The 23,964-nt window shown below is 36.7% G+C and overlaps 1 protein-coding gene across 1 annotated transcript in view; it reads right to left on the bottom strand.

The window, feature by feature from the left end:
• Positions 1-23,964, bottom strand: part of jp (junctophilin) — a 334,334-nt gene that overhangs the window by 39,709 nt on the left and 270,661 nt on the right. The window contains exons 4-7 of the mRNA XM_069842500.1: positions 23,603-23,937; positions 23,404-23,522; positions 20,667-21,195; positions 16,085-16,574 (exon numbers count right to left, since the gene is read on the bottom strand). Of these exons, the coding sequence (XP_069698601.1) occupies positions 16,085-16,574; positions 20,667-21,195; positions 23,404-23,522; positions 23,603-23,937 (1,473 nt within the window). The remainder of the gene's footprint in view (positions 1-16,084; positions 16,575-20,666; positions 21,196-23,403; positions 23,523-23,602; positions 23,938-23,964) is intronic.

Here is a 23,964-nt window from a genome sequence, read left to right as displayed (position 1 = left end):
ATGTGAGGACGGCAATGAACCTTCGGGTTCCTTAAGGGTATATGTACGTGAACGACCACAAATATTATCACAAAATGCAGGCTCTAAATTTCTAAAATTTTATAAGGAAATGAACTCACAATTGGACAAAAATTACAAGGTACCACAACAAGACTTATTAGAACTTAAGTATCTGATAAAAGTATAAAAAAAGTTACTAATAATATTTTTGAATCCAATTTTATCAAAGTATTAAAAAAAAAATTCTGCAACTACATCATTTGGCAACCATAACACTGTTATGGTCTCTCTGAGGTCTTTAACATTTTTCCTGCATGTAATGAAAACTTATTTCTTAAAAGTAGACTACTCTCAGACATGTAGAGTTGTTTATTTTAATACAATTAATTTTTTATTTGTTCCATATGAAATATAATAAAAATTTACATAATGTTTTGTAACCTAATTTTTTATTTTAAAAGAAATAGGCATTATTGTAGTCTACACTTTGCATAAATGCATGTTAAATCAGTGTAAAAAATTTAAGAATTCTGTTTCTAATGGTTGTGGAGTTATGAAATAATGTGTGAAAATTTTCAAATATTGGAAAATTCAATTTAAAGTAAAAAGTGAATTCTAAAAAAATATTATTAGTAACCTTTTTCTATACTTTTATCAGATATTTAAGTTCTAATAAGTCTTGTTGTGGTACCTTGTAATTTTTGTCCAATTGTGAGTTTATTTCCTTATAAAATTTTATAAATTTAGGGCCTCCATTTTCTGATAATATTTCTGGTCGTTCACGTACATATACCCTTAAAAGCCATTTGTAAGTAAGTAAGTAAGTAAGTAAGTAAGTAAGTAAGTAAGTGTGAGGAATGAAGTTTTGCCAATATGAGGGTTAAAATCACTCGCATTAGCTTGGGTTGCCCAACAGTGACTGACTGTCTGATGAAGGCATGTCTTCATCGAAGTTTCAGCGGTCATGTAATCATTCATCGGTTGGCTGCAGCCGTTGCGTAATGCTGACCATTGTTCAGTGTCGTTTCCCATGTCCGCAGCCTTGACACACAACCTCACGGATTCACGCGCAATTGTACAATTCAACACTCAAACGGTGTGAACATGCGACTCTGTGTCCACGTGCCCCTTGGCTTGGCTTTCCTAGGTCGTATCCGGGTCGGATTCTTGCACTTGCACTTGCACTGTGCCCCCTATAGTCTACATTGTGTAAATGAAGGGTTCAGAGCCATAGTGGGCCAAGCGCCATTTATTAAAAACGGAGAAAACAAGAGTTAAAATTAAGTGATTTAAAGAAACATATAGCAAGTAAAATAAAGTATGCACTTTAAAATTAAGTGATATGTCAATCTTCATTAAATTATGGCATTTATTTAACGTTAACCCTTGCTTTCTCCGTTTTTAATAAATGGCACTTGGCCCGCTATAGCTCTGAACCCTTCAATTAAAAGGCACGCCTTACATTTAATAACGTATATCATCTGTTTCTGTGTTTGTGTTCTGGTATGAAGTGTAGTGTTCTATAGTCACGACATTGTGTGGAATTCCATACAGAATAGTAATATGCGTTACAAGAGCGGTATGTTGATATTTTCATGTTCGAGGAAAAGATTGAAAAAGAGAAACGTACATTATTTTGTGCGAAGATCGTTTATTACATACCTGAAAGGCGAATTTCTAATTAGTTGCAATTAAATCTCCATCTTGGTTTCTGTTCAATGACGGCAACTTCTAAAAACTAAAATATCTATCTTCAACATTGTTGCTATAAAATGTTTTCTGTGTTTACTATATTCCAGCAGGCCGTGATATACGTCTGTCTTTTTTTTTCCCCCCAGTCTATAAATGCGAACTTAAAACAAACGGTAAGGTTATGTAATGATTTATTTTTTCATTTTAATATTTTAACAATATTATTTATATAACATATTGCAGTAATAACATCGGCATCTGGAATCTTGTTGATTTTTTCACGGCTTCCTTAATGTTACTTGTATCAGGAATGCAATAAGTTTGGTGGAGTAGTAGACTTTACTTAATTTTTGCAAATATTTAAAAACAATAATTAACATTGCAATTTAGGTGAAATTGCAGTGGTAAGTTTCCAATTTATTATTATTACTATGTTAAACGCCTCTAAAATAATATGTTAAAAGCCTAAAGCAGTAAAATGAATGTCGCGCTTAAGCGGTAAGAAGAGGGAAAATGCTATGTGTGTTACGTTGGGAATACTGAATGTGGTATTTCATACTTACCACGTATTGGTTCTGTGCGGAAAACAAGCAAATACGCACGATCTCGCACAAACTAACTTGCGCGTCATAGAGTGTAAACAGAGTTGTTGAAAAATAACTCTAACAAGAAAATGAAGTGCTTCCGGACCAATGTTCATAAAATGTAACATATTTTCATCCTCTCGATGTGAGGAAGGTTTTCCTAAAGTCTTGACTTACAGTACAGTGAGGGACGTAATTGCTGAACGGGTGAAAACGTTAAACGATTTGTAGCGCAATTATTAAGAGGCTGTAGTTTTAATTCCTTCTCAGCATAGATATGTGATATTTAAACAGAAAAGCGAAGCAAATATCATCACATGAACCAAAACTTTCAACTTGGAGCATGCGCAGTGTAGCATTGCTTGTCTTAGAAAATACTCGAATCGTTCAACTATTACATCCCTCACTATACCTTTTAGTTACACCCTGTATATGCGATGATTGTCCAAGTCCGACAGGCGGTCCGAGTAGAATTCGTGAATACGATGCTGGCAGATGGTCCATCCCTGAGTCCGAAACCCGAAACCTTTTCTATCAGCGTCGGAAAGCTGTAACCGCAAGACTTTACTCCAGCCTATTTTTAATTAATTATTGCATTTGATAAATGAAATGAGGTGAAGGTGGAGTGTGTTGTTGGATTGGTAGAGGGGAAATAGGAGTACCTCGAGAAAAATCCTTTGCAACGCCTACTTTGTTCACTACAAATTCCATCACGGCTTGGCTGGGGATCCAACCCGAGCAGTCTGGATGGAAGACCAGAACTTTAGCACTGTTGCCATAGACGCGGCTATTCACGTGCCTGCCCCAGACACGAATCAGTACATTATACAGTACGTTTCATATTTCCTGCGTCCGCGAACGTAGAAAATGTACCCTCCGCCAATGCAAGGCCAACAGATGGAATGCAATAATTCCTATCATCGGTAACACAGAGGAAATAAAAGAATTATCACAAATCCACATACTGATACTCTTTAATAGTTAGAGCTGAGAATATGAGACAAGAAACAAACATTAGTATGCACCGTAGACTATGGTGACATCGTCTCCTCTGCAGAGAGTTCAATTCCGGGTAGTGGGGGAATTTTTCTCCTTGTCGAACTTCCAAAATGGCCCCGAAGTCCTGTCTCCAGGGGGTAAAAGGCGGTCGGAGCGTCGTGCCCGAGATCGTGAGAGCATGGAGCTCTACTGCCATGCCTCCGTGCATCTTCATGGCGTCTAAAGGCAATATATTTAATTTTTACATAGGCCTATAGCACTGAGAGGGATGAAGTTACAGGAGAAAGTTACACAACGTAGAACTGCACGCATTGTATTCTTCACCTAACAATTATGAACATTAAATTCAGACGTTTGAGATGGGCAGAGCATGTAGCACGTATGGGTGAATCTAGAAATGCATATAGAGTGTTAGTTGGGAGGTTGAAGGGAAAAGGATCTTTGAGAAGACCGAGACGTAGATGGGAAGATAATATTAAAATTGATTTGAGGGCGGTGGGATATGATGGTAGAGACTGGACTAATTTTGTTGAGGATAGTGACCGGTGCCGGGCTTGCAACGAACTTCCGGGTTCCTTAAAAGCTATAAGTAAGGACATAGAACTATGTTTCTGCACAACGTGTTGATTTAATTGAGTCGTAGATACCGAATAGTAATAAACTCATTTCACAGCTTGGGAGTAATATCTGCACACGGATGTCATAAATTGTCTCCTTGGTATGAAAACTGTAAAGGAATTAGTTTTCTTCGAAATTCTATAAATAATTTTCATAAGGAATACCGTGACTGAGTTCAATCTTATCGATAATTTCACAAGCACGGAGTGAAACTCGAGGAAAATTATCTGAAAAGCTGGATCCACGAGTGATATTTGCTAAGACTATTTCGTGAAAAGAATATTTAAAAAAAAACAGTAAAAATATATACGAGTAAATAATAACCCATTTAATTTACTTGCATATCGAACTTCGTACGTGGAACGGCCTTCTGTATGCCATAGTAGTACTTGCCATCTAGTGTTAAAAATCTGAACTAAGATGAAGCATTGATTTTTATTCACAATTTAGAGTCCCTCGATAATAGTTGAATATAAGAGTTGAGACAATGAGCATGCTTCTTCTGATTGGTGGATCCAACTATGACTTCCATTAACATACAATTATTAATCAATCTTGGTACACATGTACTCAAAAATAAATTGGATCGATGAATTAACAAATCCCTCATTATCTGTAATGTCTAGATTCTAAGACCCTCTTTATAATCAGAGTTGAGACCTTCTTCCCACCAACAATTAAAATATTTAATGATTTGATACCACTGGAAATGGAAAAACAAATCTCCCATGAGAAGTAAAAGCATAGACCTGTGTATTATATACAAATATTAAACAAATGTGACATAATATTTTTTTTATATTTTTTTTATTTTATTTTTTTAGTAGGTTATTTTACGACGCTTTATCAACATCTTTGGTGGTTATTTAGCATCTGAATGAGATGAAGGTGATAATGCCGGTGGAATATGTCCGGGGTCCAGCACCGAAAGTTACCCAGCATTTGCTCATATTGGGTTGAGGGAAAACCCCGGAAAAAACCTCAACCAGGTAACTTGCCCCGACCGGGAATCGAACACGGGCCACCTGGTTTCGCGGCCAGACGCGCTGACCGTTACTCCACAGGTGTGGACGACATAATATATTAGGTCTATATTATTTTATAATATAATTTATTATATATTCTACATAAAAACTATTATTATAGTTAGTTTATCACTGGAGAATAAGGAAGACCTGTTAACTTGTATTTACTAGTATGTAACTTGCCATCTAGAATTAAGAATCTCTACTACAGGTGGTAAGTGAACAGTGGAACGATGTAAAATATTAGGTCTATATTATTTTATAATATAATTTATTATATATTCTACATAAAAACTATTATTATAGCTAGTTTATCACTGAAGAATAAGGAAGACCTGTTAACTTGTATTTACTAGTATGTAACTTGCCATCTAGAATTAAGAATCTCAACTACAGGTGGTAAGTGAACAGTGGAACGATGTAAAATATTAATTTTATTAAACTTCACGTTACCTAGACAAAATTAAACTTATCATTAACGTACTGTATGGTAATTCTAAATAAAAGCTTAAAACTTTATAGTAGGGATCTTAAGAGAAACGTTTTCTAATTCATTGTACAATTCTGTAGTTCAATGTAAGAACCTTGTAACATAGTTTGTTCTGAGAAAATTAAAGTTAAAGAAAATTCTAACCATTGTACATAATGATACTACATTATGTTGTCATCTCTCTTTTAACTATGTTTGGATATTTAGGCCTGTACAACAGTCAAAATAAGAGGAATAAAATTATAAATAAAAGGTTTAGATCTGAATTAATATCATTACTTAAATGTTTGAACATTACAGCGTTCTTGCATTGAACCACAGAAGTATGGAATTGAATCCATTAAAATTAAAAATATTTAATTATGAGGATGTTGATGGGATTTTTTTTTCTATATTGAGGTTATGATGTTCCTCGTCACTGCCTTCTAAATATTTCCCGTACTAGCCAGGAACAATTGCGAATCAGGTGCGACAACATGCAGACAATTGCAAACCAGATGCGACAAGATTATTTTGACAATATTACCACAGTTTAGCAAATACAGTTGCGAAGCTCAATACTTACTAAATATGCAAACGTAGACAGTTGAAATATGCATCCATAGATAGTTGCTAACCACCAGGGTCGTACTATCGCCTCATCACAGACCCTTTCCCCAGCAGACGATAAAATGTATTGTACTTTCGATATCGTATTCTTTTGAAAAAATTAACACCTTCCTTCCACTATTGAAATATGAAATACATAAGGTTTGTATATTATTTTCATAAAGTATATATTATATTTTATAAACTCACCTTCCTGGATCTTTCGGAAGAAGGATAACTCTGACCTCTTTTTCTTACAATATTTATACTACCACAAACGTCTCCTTGTCCCATATTATTATTCAAATTATTGTATTTTAGCCATTTACAGTTATTACAACCGATAACGAACATTTCACAGTTTACACAACTTTTCACAACAATGCGAAATACGGCACACTCAGTGCCTTTTCGATGTAATATATGTTCGGGTTGTCTATTTCAGTGTATGGAGGTCAGTGAATTATTAGGGTATATTATAACTTTATTGCGTATCATAGCTAAGTTTTATTTAGTGTAATGTGTCCAAAAGTTCCCTTTACTTCTTGTTACATAATAGCCTATGTTGCAAAAATAATTATAACACTATGTTATTGTAATGTGAAGAGAATTTTACATGTTAACATAATCTTGTCGCATCAACATTTTAAGTTTAGAATGGAAGCTACTTTGAGGTTTAATAAAAATGAATTTATATTGTGATTTAATATAGCACATCTACCTTCCTTAATAAAGACAGAAAACTAATCATACCACTCCTATGAAATTAGTGTACGTACGATTGTTACTTCGTCTCATAGGTAGTAGATAAATACAATAATTCAATACTAAATTGTAGTATTAAAATACAGACAAATTGAATGTGCGGAGTATCATACATGGGACAGTAAACATAACCTATAATTTCAACATATCTAAATATCCGTGCGGTGCAACTGAAAATTATTGAATCGTGCATAAATGAATGTACAAGATTTTCGCAATATTTAATCGAAATAAAGGCAAGTATTACACATACGAACAACGTAATTTTCACACCAAAAATATTTCATCTTAACTCACAAGTGATTTATGTCTGAAATGTCTCATAATCATTGTTTTAAATTTTATTAATGCAATTACACTACATTTAGAGAAATATATGTTACTCTTTATGCATTCCAACTAATTTATATGGTTGAAACGCCGCCCTTCGTCATCGGGTTAAGCGAGTTACATGGTCTGCCTTACGGCCTGTATTAGATCACGATGGCAGTGACACAGTCTATTGTTCCTAGTACTCACAGCGCTCCAAGCGGCTAGCAACTATCGCGAGAAATGCAAAAAATCATCCCAACCTTCGCAACTGTATATACTAAACTGTGATATTACTGTGACAGATGATCGTGATTGGTGGAAAATGAGCGAATTCTTATACGGATTGGTCACTGATTGCATGCGCGTAATAGTCTTCACAAAACATAATACTTTCCCTTTACATTTCGCCTGATGACGTAGAAATAAGTATCTAGGAACGGCTGCAGTCTTGTCTCACACTAAATATTCCACTCGGAAGAAGCGTGACAAAGTACGTAGAACTGGATTATCACAGTCTACTATATACAGTCACGAAGCTTGAGTTTTGAGGGTGCTAGAAACAATAGACTGTGACGGTACTATTTTGCATTGCCTGTAATGAGGCGATATCAGCGATCCTAGTGGTGAGCAACTATCTAATGTTTGCATATTTACTACGTATTGAGCTTCGCGACTGTATATACTAGACTGTGCTAAAATATATCTCGTTTTTGTCAAGTCACGTGACGCATATATTCCCACTTGCGTAGGAATATGACTTCCGCAGGTGCCTTGTAAAAGGAAAATTTGCGACATAAAAGATTCAAATCAGACGTCAACAAGTGTGGTGACGCAATGCCGTCATGGCTATGATGCACGTGACTCTTCGGTCGGGTAAGCCACGTGATTCTCAAGCACTTTGTACGCTGGATTTTTCATCAGCATGGATGTATCTACATTTCCATGCACTTCAATGAGAATTTAAATTCTAATGATTTTGACGGCCTTGTTGCATTATTTTACTAATATTATTACAAATTACTAATACTAATAATTTCTGTTGTATAATACCCATCAGTTCACCAATATTATTAGTGATTTTCGCTAGAAAAAATTACAAATTATATGTTCGTCAGAGAACCATAGAAATGTCACGGCCTCTTGGACTGCAATTGGATTTTTGCACGATAGTGTGTTTTTTGGTCGTACAGCAAACGGCCGCTACAATTGAAAGTTGATTTCACTGAATTCAGAGATGCCAACCTAGATAAGTATGTTGAAATATTACAAATAACTGCTCTAGAGTTGTAATGAAAACCACTGCCTTCTATATATGCTACAAATACAGTGCATGTAAAATTCACACGCAATAGGCAGTCTTAATTAATAGATATTAATACGAAACAAATCACTGTATTTAAAGTGTACTGGACTTTATTTAAACAATTCAAACTTCACTTAACAAAATGAAATAAAAATCATTCCAATTGAACACGAAATATTACAAGTACCTGAATCGTTTTTATTCCTTCACATTGAAGTTGATGGTGAAGTTTGTACGTTGCCCAGACTGCTAACATCAGTCAGCTGTTCATAGTGTAACAACGTAGTATGTACTTTATACTAAGATTTTTTAAAATATTATTTTCAATATAATATTATAGGCTAGTGCAAAAGAACTGTACAATACACGTTTGTGAAGTGCATTACAAAATCTCGGAAACTGAAAAACACGTTCTGCTCGTTTTTTTTTTCAAACTTTTCCTTGATTTTTGTAAAAAACATTTGTGCGAGATCGTGCGTATTTGCTTGGTTTCCGCACAAAACCAATCCGCGGTAAGTCTAAAATTCCACATTCAGTATTCCCAACCTAACACACATAACAATTTCCCTCTTCTTACCGCTTAAGTGACATATTGATTTTACTGCTTTTAGCTTCTAACATATTATTTTTAGAGACGTTCAATATAGTAATAATTATAAATTGGAAACTTACCACTGCAATTTCACCTAAATTGCACCGTTTATTATTGTTTTTAAATATTTTCAAAAATTAAGTAAACTTTACAGCTCCACTAAAGTTACTGGATTCGTGATGCAAGTAACATTAAGGAAGCCGTGAAAAAATCAACAAGATTCCAGATGCCGATCTTATTACTGCAATATGTTATATAAATAATACAGTATTGTTAAAATATTAAAATGAAAAATAAGTCATTACATAACCTTACCGTTTGTTTTAAGTTCGCATTTATAGACTGGGGGCAAAAAAAAAAGACAGACGTATATCACGGCCTGCTGGAGTATAGTAAACACAGAAAACATTTTAAAGCAACAATGTTGAAGATAGATATTTTTGTTTTACAAATTTGCCGTCATTGAACAGAAACCAAGATGGAGATTTCATTGCAACTAATTAGAAATTCCCCTTTCAGGTATGTAATAAACGATCTTCGCACAAAATAATGTACGATACACAAGCGGTACGTTTTCTTTCAATTCTCGGAAATTAAAAAAGCCCAACTACGTTTCGCTTTTTCAAACTTTTCCTCGAACATGAAAACTTCAACATACCACTCTTGTAACGCATATTACTATTCCCAACCTTGTATCGTAATATAGTATGACCAGCGTCATGATAACCAGGATGGCAACTATAATAATCTCGATGACAGAGAGTGTAAATACCGCATAAATTGAAAGATAAAGAATATTGTTGTGTCTAATTTTTTGTAGCCTATTTAGGAAGAGAGAAGAGCAATAAAAACTAAAATGGTGCATATTAAACAAAATTGAATGTAAAAAAAAATCAATATTATTTGGCCGATTTAGCGTCAGAGTAACTAAAAATGACAAAATTGAAACTCTGTTAAAAGTATAGCGTATTAATTTTTAATTGATATTTACTGCTCAATTTCTTATACCGTGAAGCCAAGTTCTTTGACAGCTAGCACTCTGCTATTGTTACTTGTTTATATAAAATCACTATCACTTTCTGCCTTCAGTGAACTGATAATAATTTTACTTTCTTCTTTGGGATAGGTTTAATAATGTTTCAGATTTTGTAAGCATAAGATCTTATAAAGTGGTTCTGTAGGAAAGGAGATTTCGAATTATTTTTGTATATATTGATATATTCTCACCTCTGTGTTGATGTAGAAACTTTTATACCATTTTTGTGATGGAATGGAAGATCTCACGTAAGTGCCCTTTAAATGGTCGGTTTTTCCAAGTAGTCCTACAGTATTATTAGATAATTTAACAGTTTGTTAAATACAAGTTTTTTCATAGCTTCAATACTAGTTTGACTTAACAGATCGTTAACTTTAAATTCAGGATTTTAGACAGTTAACTCATTTGACATTTGATTAAATATGGCAGACGACACCACAGCTGTTTAAAAAGAAGCTGGGAAAATAACATTTTGTCTCTCTATTTAGAGAATGTTTAAACATGACTGATAATATAACATTTGAATAGTATATTACGATACAAGATTGGGAAGTTCTTTTTACAAGATCGAGGAAAAGTTTGAAAAACAGGCAGAGCGAGTTTTTAATTTTCCGAGATTTTGTAATGGATTACGCAGATGTGAATTGAGCAGTATTTTTTGTACGAAAGTATATTTTGAAAATAATATTTTGAAAAAATCTTAATATACAGTATGTGAGGTGTATAGTTCCAAAAGTCGACATCTGCTATTTTTATGAAAAATGAGTTACGATCATTTCATATATCTTTGGGTTGAAATGCATTGGAAAAACATATTTTCATCCTCCAAAACTCGATATTTCTAACATAAATCAACCTTTAAAATATTGAGTTCCTTCCAAAACTCAACTTATTTTGTTTAGGTATTGTTCCGAAACTCGACATATGAAGTTTATTCCAAAGTCAGACACCGCTAGGTACGGACTGTCTAGTTTATGACTGGAAAACGAATATACAAACTGTTTTCAAAACACCAAATAGCTGATATTTCAAACTAAAATTCAGTAAAAGAATCAAGATATAGAAATAAAAAATGAAGTTGTGATAACTGGTGAACAAAATTATAGAAGTATTGTAAATTTGTACAAAGGAATTTTGAAAAGGGGGGAAATGTGCTCTACAATGGAGAAAATATCACATTTACTCATAAGCACATGTATAAACGAAGAGGAAAAACTAGGTAATGTTAACAAATAATTACTTCAAAAAATGTTTAAGATAACTGAAGAGACATGGAAACCTTGGAAGATTACAAGAATACCACAAGCCGTATTCATGACGAGGATAAGGATGAGGATGAAGAAAACGACTACCTGTGAACCACAGTGAGAAAACGATTTGAGCATTTAAAATTTACACTTAAAGAAGATTCAGTACAACACTCTGATGATATACTTAAATGAGTATTATTTATTATATTCCATGGAGTAAATAAAATTAATAGTTGCTTAGTATAAAATGTTGATTATTTACGAAAAATAACGCTATTAGAATTTTCAAAACCCGACATAAATTTTATTGTTAGTTTCAAAACCCGACATATTTTATTGTTAGTTCCAAAATCCGATATTTGCAATACTGTAGTTAGTTCCAAACCACGATATATCCAAATTTAACAATCTAATAACTCTTACAATAATATATATTTTTAGTTTAAACATGTAATTTTATCCTTAGATTTACTATTAAAGGCAACTATAAAAATTCCCTACATATCTGAACACTGGAAATATTATAAATAGTTTTTTGGCTTTTTCTCTGAACTACTTAGAAAGCAAATGTCGGGTTTTGGAACTATATACACCTCATGTACATTATACTATGAACAGATGACTGATGTTAGCAGTCCGGCCAACGTACAAACTTCACCATCAACTTCAATGTGAAGGAGTAAAAATGATTCAGGCACTTGTAATATTTCGGGATCAATTGGAATAATCTGTATTTCTGTTTGTTAACTGAAGTTTGAATTGTTTAAATAAAGTTCATTACATTTCAAATGCAGTGATTTGTTTCGTATAATGTATATTAATTATTAAGACTGCCTTTTGCGTATGGATTTTACATGCATTGTAGTATACATAGAAGGCAGTGGTTTTCATTACAACAATAGAGCAGTTATTTGTAACATTCTAACTTTCTTATCTAGGTTGGCAACTCTGAATTCAGTAAAATCAACTTCCATTCGTGGCAGTCGTTTGCTGTAATGGCGAGAAGACACGCTATCGTGCAAAATATACTTTGGAATGTTTAATATAGTACCTAACGTTGATATGGGGAAGATAAGCTTTGAAAGTCAACTGATTATCTTATTGGCTGCTTTTTCTGATGCTGAGTTATTATATATGGAATATTTACAAGATGTGGAACCTGAACATAGTATGGTAACTAGGAATGATGACTCAATTTGTTATATCAAATAGATTTTCAAAACAATGAGGACTCAACATTTTGCAAGAAATTGAATCCAAACTTGAATATCTTACAAACAGAAATAGGCCGCTTACTCCAATTCAGCAGCTACTGTTAACTCTAAGATACTATGATTTCGACTCTTTTCAACTAACTGGAGCTGATGTCAACAATGTTTCAAAATTCACAGCGAGTCAGCTTTCAGCAACAATTATTGCTTTTTTGACACGACATTATATACAATTTCCACACGGACCTGAGGTTGAAAGAGTGAATAGAGAATTTTATACGATGCAAAATATTCCTGGGGTTTTGGAACAGCTGACAACCCACATCCCTATACTGTCACCTGGTGGTCATAATTCTTATATTTTTCGAATCAGAATAGAACTATAACCTTATTTTATATTAGCACTAGTTACAGCTTTCATTTGTCAACTTCTTGTTTATGAATCATGGCCTACTGTAACAGATTGTGATTTTATACAGGTTTTACTACAATGCAGAATTTAAACAATAATCTCAGCCAATCAAATTTGTCTTATATGTGCAAAATCATTACCAATTGCTGTTCAGTAGTTAAAATAGTGCTAACAAATCTTATAGTTAACTGTTGGTTGATTTGAAGAAAAGTTGCCTTGAAGAAATGGAAAACACACTAACAACTTCAATGTTTTCATATATTAAGTTCACTGTTGGCAGTCATTCCAGGATCGCGAGTTCAGTGAGATGCTTGTGGCATGATTACGAGCTTAATTCGCAAGCTTGAGAGGGACCTGGAAGGGGTATCGATTCGCTTCATCTCGGTACGAAACGGGGCTAGCTCATCTTCACAATAATACGTTGCACTATATTGGTGTTCTGTTAATGCGTTGCGTTGTTGAGTGTTAGTTTAATCAAAAGTGCATACATGTGTGTTACATATTAATTTTGTGTAAAATAGCTCTGAGTGAACATTGCGGTCGTTGTTTGTAGAATTAAAAGAGCAACCGTTTTAAAGTTGGACGTACGAAACAAAATGTGCTTACCAAGATAGGAGATCGACGCTACATTTATATATTGAAATAGCGGGTGGAGGAAGAAAATAGAAATGTTCAATTGTCATGGTGTAAGAAATATCCTTGGCCAACAGGGTGCTCTAAGACAAATAAGTTACATTGTTATATCGATATTCTGTTTGGGGGTGAAAATGAGTGGTCCCCATCTTCTTGTGGGGGTCTGTGTTACAAAAAAATGTTGATAGAAAAGCCGATAAATATCTGCTCTATAAAAAGATATAGTAGAACCCCGATTATCCGCCACCCTATTAACCGATTGTTAGATTATCCGTCCGTCATTCTCTCCTTTTTTGTTGCAGAAAAAATTTTGAATACTGCGCAATACATTAGTACGCATTTTTTTATAGAGAGTGATATTACAAGCCTTTGCCCTTACACATTACGATCTACTGTTCGAGTGACATGTTTAATTTCTCTGCAAAACGTCTTCCAGAAGTTCCCAAAGAATACATGTTGTGCTAAGTATCGAAGAGAAGTGCATATAATTGAGTGGTTTTGGAAAATTGGAACTGTGGTTCATCTCACACCGGAATACGAGATTGGAGTTACAACTGTGCGATATTTAATAAAAACAAGGTAAAGTGTATAAATTACTTCAATCTATAACATGAGACCTATACTTTTCCTATCTTTACACAGAAATCCAACATAGGAAGTTTCCTTGACCCTTAGAAACCCGTCATTAATTCATTCATTCATAGTGTTCTGTCGCTGCAAACCCAGCATTCTCCAGTCTTTCCTATTTTCTGCCTTCCTCTTAGTCTCCGCATATGATCCAAAGTTAATGCCTTCTATTATTTGACATATTATCCTGCCACTAAATCTTCTCCTGTTCACCATTCCTTCCAGTGAATCCTTCAGTAGGCAGTTTCTTCTCAGCCTGTGACCCAGCCAATTCCTTTTTCTTTTTCTGATCACCTTCAGGATTATTCTTTCTTCACCCACTCTTTCCAACAGAGCTATTATAGGCCTACTTAAAAGTTCTGATCCAGTACCTATGGTCTTATAACTAGACTTGGTGGAATTGCCACGAGAATCGCAAGGTTTACTGGGCACGCGGTATAGACTGTATGAGAAGCGGACGTGCAAAGGATGGAGTGTGCCTCTGATGTAAACACTGAGCAGTATACTGCGGTTACAATAAAACCTGTATCCTGCATTCAAGAAATATAATGAATGATCATTGAATTAGGAAATGTTTAAAGATGTAAATACACTATTATTTTATAGTGAGATATATTAACTCGTAAAAATTTAATGTAAGATGCATCATTCTTGAATATGTGCATTGCAGTGAAGAGTTACGTACATTTTAAGCGACTGCAAAGTAATCTCCTCCGATGGTCACTTAAACAGTTTTTATTTTGGGAAACATCACACGATGTAATAGGTGCATATTTGAAGAACGGAAAGTCACTAGTTTTTAGTACACCAACTTCAGACGTCTTGTCGTGACCTGATAGTACATCATTTATAATACGAAGTTATGAATAGGCCTAGGCAGAATGTTTAGCAATAATGTTTCTCAACTTACATTTCACTTTTTCTGAAATTAGTGAATTATTTTGGATAACGGTTTGTGATACTTTATCCACTATATTAGGGGCTTCTGAGAGTTTTAGTTTAGACGATTCTAACAGGATGATGCTTTTGGACACGATTTTAAAATTAGAATCAATGAACAGAATATCTTCCAATAGCTGTTCAGAAGGCAATGATTTTACAGCTGCAACAGCGGAAGTGACTGTGCTATCCAATGCATCAATTACCTCCATTATTTTGCTGTAATGTTCTGCATAATAATTAACAGAATCCAACCACGTTCCCCAACGGGTCAAGACTGGCTGCGGGGGTAAGGATATTCCAGGGGCAATTGTTTGTAACAGCAACACCCTCATTGTAGTATGTTTGATTGAATTCTTGTCTGAACTGAACAATGTTAAGCTTTGACTATTCCAACCACAGTAATGCAAAAAAAAGTGCTTACATAGGTATACATTAGCTGTAGCTGCTCTATCTATTTGGACCGGTCACAACTCTTAACATGAACTGCTTATACTACGAGACCGGGCGGTCACTCACCTCTTCTATACTACCGTACATCGGCAACCTGATTGCATGCTACGTGTGGCAATTCAACGAAGTCTACTTATAACACATAACGACAGAGAAATTTATGAAACTGAATTATGCAACACTTAATTTATGAAAGTCTTCTATGGTTCGGATTATCCGATTTTTTCGATTAACCGTTCAGCCCACCCCCTTCATTACCACGTATAATAGAGGTTCTACTGGTAAGGTAAGGGGATTTCTTCAGCCAACCCAGTATTTACAGCTTACCTTCGCTTATATTTTACGACACAGCTTGTATAGGCTAATGTACAACATGGGAATATTAGCTTTACTTTTCTTCCGAACGAAATCAAGTTTAGGATTGTTGTAACTCTTTAAAATCCGATTTTCGATCCATATTATCTACTAGATCACCAGGTGATGACCGATGTAGTCATTTAATGAAACAATAAAATAAAACCGTGCGCCCAACAACCCAAAACTTAATGAACCAACCTTCTTCGCCTTTCCTCCTCCTCCGCCGCCGCCACCGCCACCGCCACCACCACCACCGCCACCGCCGCCGCCTCCACCACCGCCGCCAGCGCCACCGCCGACGCCTCCTCCGCTGATGAAGAGTGACTCCGTCCTTTTGGGCTGTCCTGGCGAAGGGATGATGTCCTGGCCCAGGGTCCTGTTCCTCAGCACCACGTCCTCAAAGGGACCTTGGAGCTGATTGGGCCCCACGGAGTTGGGAATGGTGTAGAGTGGCGCCCCCACCACGGCTCCGTTGCTGCCGCCCCCCGCCGCCGGCGTCGTGCCCCTCGCCGCGGAGGGACCCCTCGCCGTGCGGTCGACGGACATCTCCCTGCCGGGAGTGGCTGCCACAGGCGCCGCCTTGTCCACCGACGACTGGCGGGAACCCATGCCCCCCAGGCGAGAGGCCGCCCTCTGGTAGCGGTCCACGCTCGAGTCTCTGCTTGGAGGTCTCTTGTAGTGCTCGAACCTGTCGTCACAAAGTTTCTTTTTAATGTTTTTACTTGGCGTCGATGGGACTGGTGATAGCGAGATGGTATTTGGCGAGATGAGGCCGGAGATTCGCCATAGATGACCTGACATTTGCCATACGATTGGGTAAAACCTCGGAAAAAAAACCCAACCAGATAATCAGCCCAAGCGGGAATCGAACCCGCGCCCGACCGCAACTCCGGATCGGCAGGCAATCGCCTTAGTCTTGTTTCTCTTATCTATACTCTAACCACGACGTAAATACGAGATCACTTATCTGTGGCGCGTTAAGTATACAGGGATATCATTTTATTTTTACTTCAATTTTTATTGTACCTGAGTTTTTGAATGTACTTCACTCCCACCCCTTCTACTAAGGAAGTTCCAACTCCACACAGAACCAAGACCGCAGATAGTAAGCAGTACTGAGTTACTGAGTATAGTACGTTCCAGAAATATGCTCGCGTTTTCCAGTGACGAAAGAGCTTTCAATATTGAATCATATTTTCGCACAGGTACTGTCGTCGCATCCCGATTTCCCCCACCTGCTTCTGCTCGCCCCTCTGTAATAGCTGGGCTGTCTTAGCTCTTTTCTGAAAACATTAATTTCTCTTAGGAATTGGAAGTTTACGTAATATTATACAGCTGTTTAATTTAACTTAAATAAAAGGGCCTCGTTAAGTAATTAACTGTCACGTGATTTCCTCCCTTTCTACAATCCTGCGGCATAACCACTTGGACGGACAGTAGATAGCATGTCTGAGTAATTTTATATTTTCGGGTCGGGCAGAAGTGAAGATTGAATTTACGGTACGTAGAGTAGGTACAGAATTATTTCAACATGAGTTACTAGTACGAAGAACGAAACTGGCAATTGGAATTAGATGCAATAGTCTATAGTGCGATAATATGCACAACAGAACTGAAGCCTGTATCGAAATGAACGGCCACCATTTTCAAAATTGTGTTTAAATATTCATATTATGATTATTTTTCAATTTAACTTCTTTCTCCATATTGTACGCTAATGTGCTGTAGACAGTATACACTGCATAATGAATACGTTCGCATGGATAACTCACTTCGTGAGTAAAAACACTTATTCTTAATACAGTACTGTACTTTGATTAAAGAAAAACCTAATGAAAATTATCAAACTCAAAATCGCGATATTTTCTAGTTTACGTAAATGGATGAACTACTTTTCTTCCATCCTATACCTAGTAGAGTGATTTGTGTTTTACGCCAGTATCATCGAACTCCAGTCTTGGAGGGGGGAGCAAGCGGTGTTTCCGGTTCTCTAAAGGTATAGACAGATTAATATTAAAAATGTTAGTAAAAATAAAATGATGTCCCTGTACCTCTTCATAGAACATCTCGTTATTCATCATCTTTTACAGTATCCACCTCGCGACAATGGAATTCCCTGTCACAAAGTATTAGGGGCTGCAGGACAATAAACACTTTTAAAAACAGCTTAAAAGATAATCTTCTTAGCATTTCACTCCAATCATACTGACTTAAACTATCACTGTCTACATTGTTACTCCTTCCTTTAGACATGCATCCTGATAGTGCTGTGTTTTCAATTTTTTCCCTCTCGCTGTTATTTATACTCACTTTAACATCTTTGGTCATAATATATCGCGAGTTAATCTTTTGGTTGAAATTCGAGGCCTGTGTACTATTGTTGAGACTGGTTCTATTGTTGTGAACTAGATGGCGACTGTATATGTATTACTGATCTGTTATGAATATGATTCCGGTGATGAATGAGGCCGGTGATTTTCAGGGATGTTGTGGCCCGAATTTCCTGGCATTTGCCTTACGGTTGAAGAAAAACCCTGAAAAACCTCAACCAGGAAATTCAACCCGACCGGGAATCGAACCCGGGCCCTCTGCGTAAGAGACCAGCATGCTGACCCCTACACCACAGAGGTGGTCATTTTCAAAATTGTCTCATAATATTCTCTTTCTATTATCTAACATTATTTGAAATATATTAACATTCTATGTATTTTAGCTTAATTCTGCTACATAGTTTGTATTTCAGTGTTTAATTAATAGTTCATAGTATTTTGTTGTTTAATTCGTAAATAACTCTTGTATATATGTAGCTCTTATCTAAATCAAATTGTTGAATTCTTTGTAAGTTCATACATATGTATGTATATTTTTTGCTTGTTGAGTGGAAGAAAAGGCCTTATGGCCTTAACTCTGCCAGCTAAAATAAATGATGATGATGATGATTATTATTATTATTATTATTATTATTATTATTATTATTATTATTATTATTATTATTAGCCGACGGAGCTACGCCGGTGGCTGTAGTCGCAAAGTCTTCATGCACCTTTCCTTGAGGGGAATATGAAAGTTGGTGTAGGCCAGTGGTTCCCACACTTTTTGAAATTGCGACCTACTTTTGGGCAAGACATTTATTGTGACCCCCTGCCCGACTGTTGTCGTATCATACCATACCGTACCGGTATTTAAACCCATTCGAAAAATGCAAATTCCTCTAAATCGAAAAAAAAAAAACAATTTTACTCAGAACCAATGGATATCGCCCAAAGAACTTACAAAACAGAAATTTATTATTGTGCAAAGGCACGAAACTTTAGATAAACAAATTTATACTCCGGAAAAAACTCGAACTAGGTAGCTTGTCCCAACCAGGATTTGAATACGGTTCCGCTCATTTCACGGTTAGACGCGCTATCCGTTACTTCACAGCGGTGAACCAAAAAAAAATAGTTGAATATAAATCGAAAATGATGTTTACGCTCTTTCCAACAAACTCATAAACGAAGTTGATTTCTAGTCGATATCACGTGACTAAAAGAAATTTGATTCATTTCACTCTAATAAGTAAATCATGGAAAATTTAGCTACGTATTGTACGACAAATACTGAGATTGTTTTTTTCAGACATGCACAATTTTAAACAACAGTTTCCTGAATAGGGTACACAAAACAATTACAATAGTCATAGATGAATACCGAAGCAGTTTTTAGACACTTGTGTTCAACTGGCTGAAATTAAAAAAGAACATAAAAAAACTCACTTAAATATACAATCACTGATGGAATGTTGACATTTTGGTTTAAAATAATGCAAGAATACCTGGAGCTTGCAAAAAAAAAAAATCAAATTTTATGCAACAAATGCAATCTGGCATTTAAGCACAATAACTTTCCCGTCTGTAATTTCAAACAAAAGCAAGAAGTCTCCTTTGGACTTGAAAATGATATGACTGTGTATGTATGGAATGAAGAGTCCCATTTGAGAACCTACAGTCTGAAAAACAGTCACATTATATTTTATGCTCGACCATGCCGAAATATAGTAATTATACACCTGGTAGCAGACCTTTAATGCATGTCATTAAAGTACACCTACTCATTAAAGGTCAGGTCTTTCAGCCAATGACGACTCAGGTTACAACTGTTCAGCCAATGACAGGTCAGCTTTCTACCGTTATAAAACCGCAAGTATCGATTATTCTCGGATATGCAATCGAAAGAGAATTAGCGAAAAGTCACGGAGGCTGGAAATCCAATACTGTCGCAGAAGGTTATGTTCTGTTACTATAATAATTAGCGTTAATTGTAAATAATATTAAAATAAATTCAATTTGTCATCTCGTTTTTCAATGTCTAATTTAATTTCAATGTTATCTCTGTAGGTTCTTATGGCCTAGCAAGGTCACTGTGGACATCTGTTCCTCGGAAAAAATCAATACTTTCGCGTCTGCGCACATCTCACAACATACGGGACATTGCTCAAAAATTAATAATATCAGGTTAGAAATTTGGTCGAGCATAAAAAGTCGTATGAAACTCGCCTATAATGGTAATTAAGAAGCTCGTATGAAAATTATGAAACGAGCGCAAGCGAGTTTCATAAATATCCATACTCACTTCTTAATTACCTTCATTATAGGCTCGTTGCATAATGTACTATTATTTCATAATCACTGAAACATTATTTCAATTTTCATGTTTAAGTTTATTTTTGTACATACAAAGAAAATGCATGTTAATAATGCATTTTTGTTTTATTTTGTAAGTCATTCCGCGCACCAACCTGTCGTTCAGCGACTGCTGGTATCCGTACGAGGGGGTCTCCTCCGGAGCAGCCGCTGGTTTGATCCTGGAGTTTCGCCGCAGGGAGATGTTGGAGCCCCCGGCGGGGCCCCCTGGGATGCCCAGAGACGTGGGGTTGTTGACGGCGGGGGGCGCCGCTGGGACCTCCTCGTTCTGGGAAGGCAACTGTGGTGGCTGAATCTTGTTCTGCGGTAGCGCGTTGGGCACGCGCTCGATCTTGTTCATGTACGGCTTGTTCGCCTCCGAGTCTGACGTCACTATGCTGGGGGGCGGGGGCGCCTGGTACTGCACGGACTTGACCGACGGCGTGTACTGCGGCTTCTGCGGGGCGTAGGGCTGCTGGTTCATCTGAGGCTGCTGCTGCTGTAGTTGCTGTTGTTGCTGCTGCTGCTGTTGCTGCTGCAGAACTGATTGGTCGTTGGCTTTCTGAAGAATAGACTTCCCAGGAAGTGCGTCTTCAGGCGGCGGTCGATATTTCGGACGTTCTCTGCTACGATACGTGTCCAAGCCTGAGGAATCATCGTCCAATCTTAGTAAAGGGGGCCGAGTAATGAGAAAAATAGCAGAACCGACTCTTTGAAGGTACAGAGTGGCCGAGAAGTGGAAGTATCCCACTTTATTTCTCGATGGTTTGTGTTGGTAACCTTGGTAACCATGCAGTCGAAGTAATAACCGGTATCGCACAACGAAAGAGTTACGAGCAGTTGTAAAAGATGACTTCATGCACGTGACTCCGGATTATCTTCGCAAAAAAACATACCAAAACATGGCGCAGAATTAAACTGTGATGGTGTGCATACCGACGTTCAGGACCCTTACACCATCAGGTAAGTGACCATATCAAGTATTCAGTCATAATCATTACATTGTCGAAAATAATGGGGGGACGCCCACTTCTCGGTCTTTCCCTGTTTTCATGAATGATTTTAGACATGCTTCTAAGAGCATAAGAAGTTAAGAATGCAAATTATAAGGTCCTATGGCTACACTTCACTTTAAATATTTAATATGAAACATGTAGTGAAATAAAGCAGAATACAAAATTTCTGCTTTTTCTCGGAAAATGTGGAATGTTCAGAATCTAAATTTTGTACAGACATTCTCCCGTTGGTTTTAGCTTCAATAATACGGTTTGGTTTATTCTCCCAAGTAATTTTAATACAAAAAACATATATTTCGTTTAAATAATAAAAATACCAGTTGCAGTTATTGTATAGTAGTAGTAATGTCGTGTAGCAGCAGCAGTAGCAGTAGTAGCAGTAGTAACAGTAGTAGTAGTAGTAGTAGTAGTAGTAGTAGTAGTAGTTTTGAAATTGATTGCAGTGGTCAAAGTAGTGATGGTTGTAGTAGAGTAGTAGAAGTGGAAGTACAGGCCTTGAGTATTAGTACTTGTAGAAATGGTGGTAGTTTGTAGTTGTAGAAATGGTGACACTTGATAGTTTCAGAAGTATGTAGTTGCAGAAGTGGTAGTTGTAGAGTAGTGGTAGTTGGTACTCTTAGATGTAGTAGTTTTAGTAGAAGTGGAGTAGTTTTAAAAGTAGTGGTAGTTGTAGTAGAAATGATTGAATTTTTAGAAGCAATGGTAGTTTTAAAAAAAGTAGTTGTAGTTTTAGAAGTAGTTTTAGAAATTGTGGTCGTTTTAGTAGAAGCGGTTGTAGTTTTGAAGTCGTGTTAGTTTAGGTTTTGATAGTAGTGGTAGTTGTACAATTAGTGTTAGTTTTAGTAGAATTGATGGTAGTTTTTAGTGGTAGTTATAGCAAAAATGATAGTAGTTTTATTAGTGGTAGTTGTAATAGAAGTATGTATTTATTCACACTGCAGTGGGTATATACCCGGTGGCAGTGGTAACTAATTACACTCAATAATGACAATAATAAACTTATTAATTAAAAATACAATTAATAATAATACTAACAATAATTAATGATAATTATAATAATAATAATAATAACAACAACAACAACAGGGAATATACTAAATTAAATGAAGCACGATCGGTTAAAATAACATTTAAAGTAAATCTAATTTGTATCTTAAACCTAAGATCGAACTAAAACCCACGAGTATGATATGTTCATATCTGCACAAGTACCTTTCAACATTACACTCATTTCGCTGTCAACTCACTCACTGCACTGGAACTACGACACATTTCACAGATTCTATCCTGATTTCACTAACACTTCAAAAACATTTCACTGTTCAAATTCTTTGCACTGCCACTATAAACTATAAAGCTTCACTGACAGGAACACGTTTCACTTACACAGCACACTTCACTGACACGACATACTTCTTCACTGATACAACACACTTCACTGACACAACATAATTCTTCACTGATACAACACTTCAATAACAACATATCATTTACACTCTTTAAATACTGTGTATAATTACCGTCTATTAGTAAGGTCCTTAAGCCTATTTTTAAATACATTTTTGGTTGTTGGTTGTGCTAGTTTTAAAATTAATTCATGCTAGTTTTGGAACTAATGGTGGTTGATGCATAAGTGGTTGTAGATTTAGAAGTAGTGACAGGTGTAGTAGATATAGTAGAAGTGATGGCAGTTTGGACCACATGTGATAGTGATAATGGTATTTGTGATTGTTTCGATTGTATTGTGGTGATAGTGTGGTGTTATAGTTAAGGTAGACATGACTATTGTTGGCATAACAGTAAAAGTAGTCTAACTCAGTAACATCAATGGAAGCACCTGGTTGCTGGAAGTCGGGGGCGAACTGCTTGGCGGTGCCCCGGGCGATGTCGGAGTCCTCCTTGGCGTGGTCGGCCGCCATGTCCGCCAGCTCGGCCTTTCCTCTCGCCGTGGCCGTCCTGCACACACAGTAACGAGCCGTCAGACACGTCGCTACAGGCCTGCAGTCCTGCAATCACCTGAAGCTGCGCGCACTCACCTGGAGATGGCGATGTCCGCCTTCTGCAGCGCGATCTTGGACGCCCGCTGCGCGGCGTTGACGGCGGCGTCGATGCGCTCGCGGAACTTGGCGGAGCGGATGAGGAAGAGGTGCTTCTTCTTCTGGGACGTGATGAGCACGTTGTTCTTGTACTTGCCCTCCTCCTTGGAGCCGTCCCTGAACGTGGTCACGCCGTAGCCGTACTTCTTGTTGGCGAACCACTCGCCCTCGTAACGCAGCCCGTCCGAGCGCTCGCTGATGCCGAAGCCGCTTCGCTTGTCGTTCTTCCACTCGCCCATGTAGGTCTCCGTGACGCTCTCGTCCATCTGCTCGTCCTGTGCACAGAGACGCTGCTTCAGCTA

Source organism: Periplaneta americana, chromosome 12, assembly GCF_040183065.1.
Source record: "Periplaneta americana isolate PAMFEO1 chromosome 12, P.americana_PAMFEO1_priV1, whole genome shotgun sequence".
Lineage (NCBI taxonomy): Eukaryota > Metazoa > Arthropoda > Insecta > Blattodea > Blattidae > Periplaneta > Periplaneta americana.
This window is presented reverse-complemented; position numbering and strand designations above follow the sequence as displayed.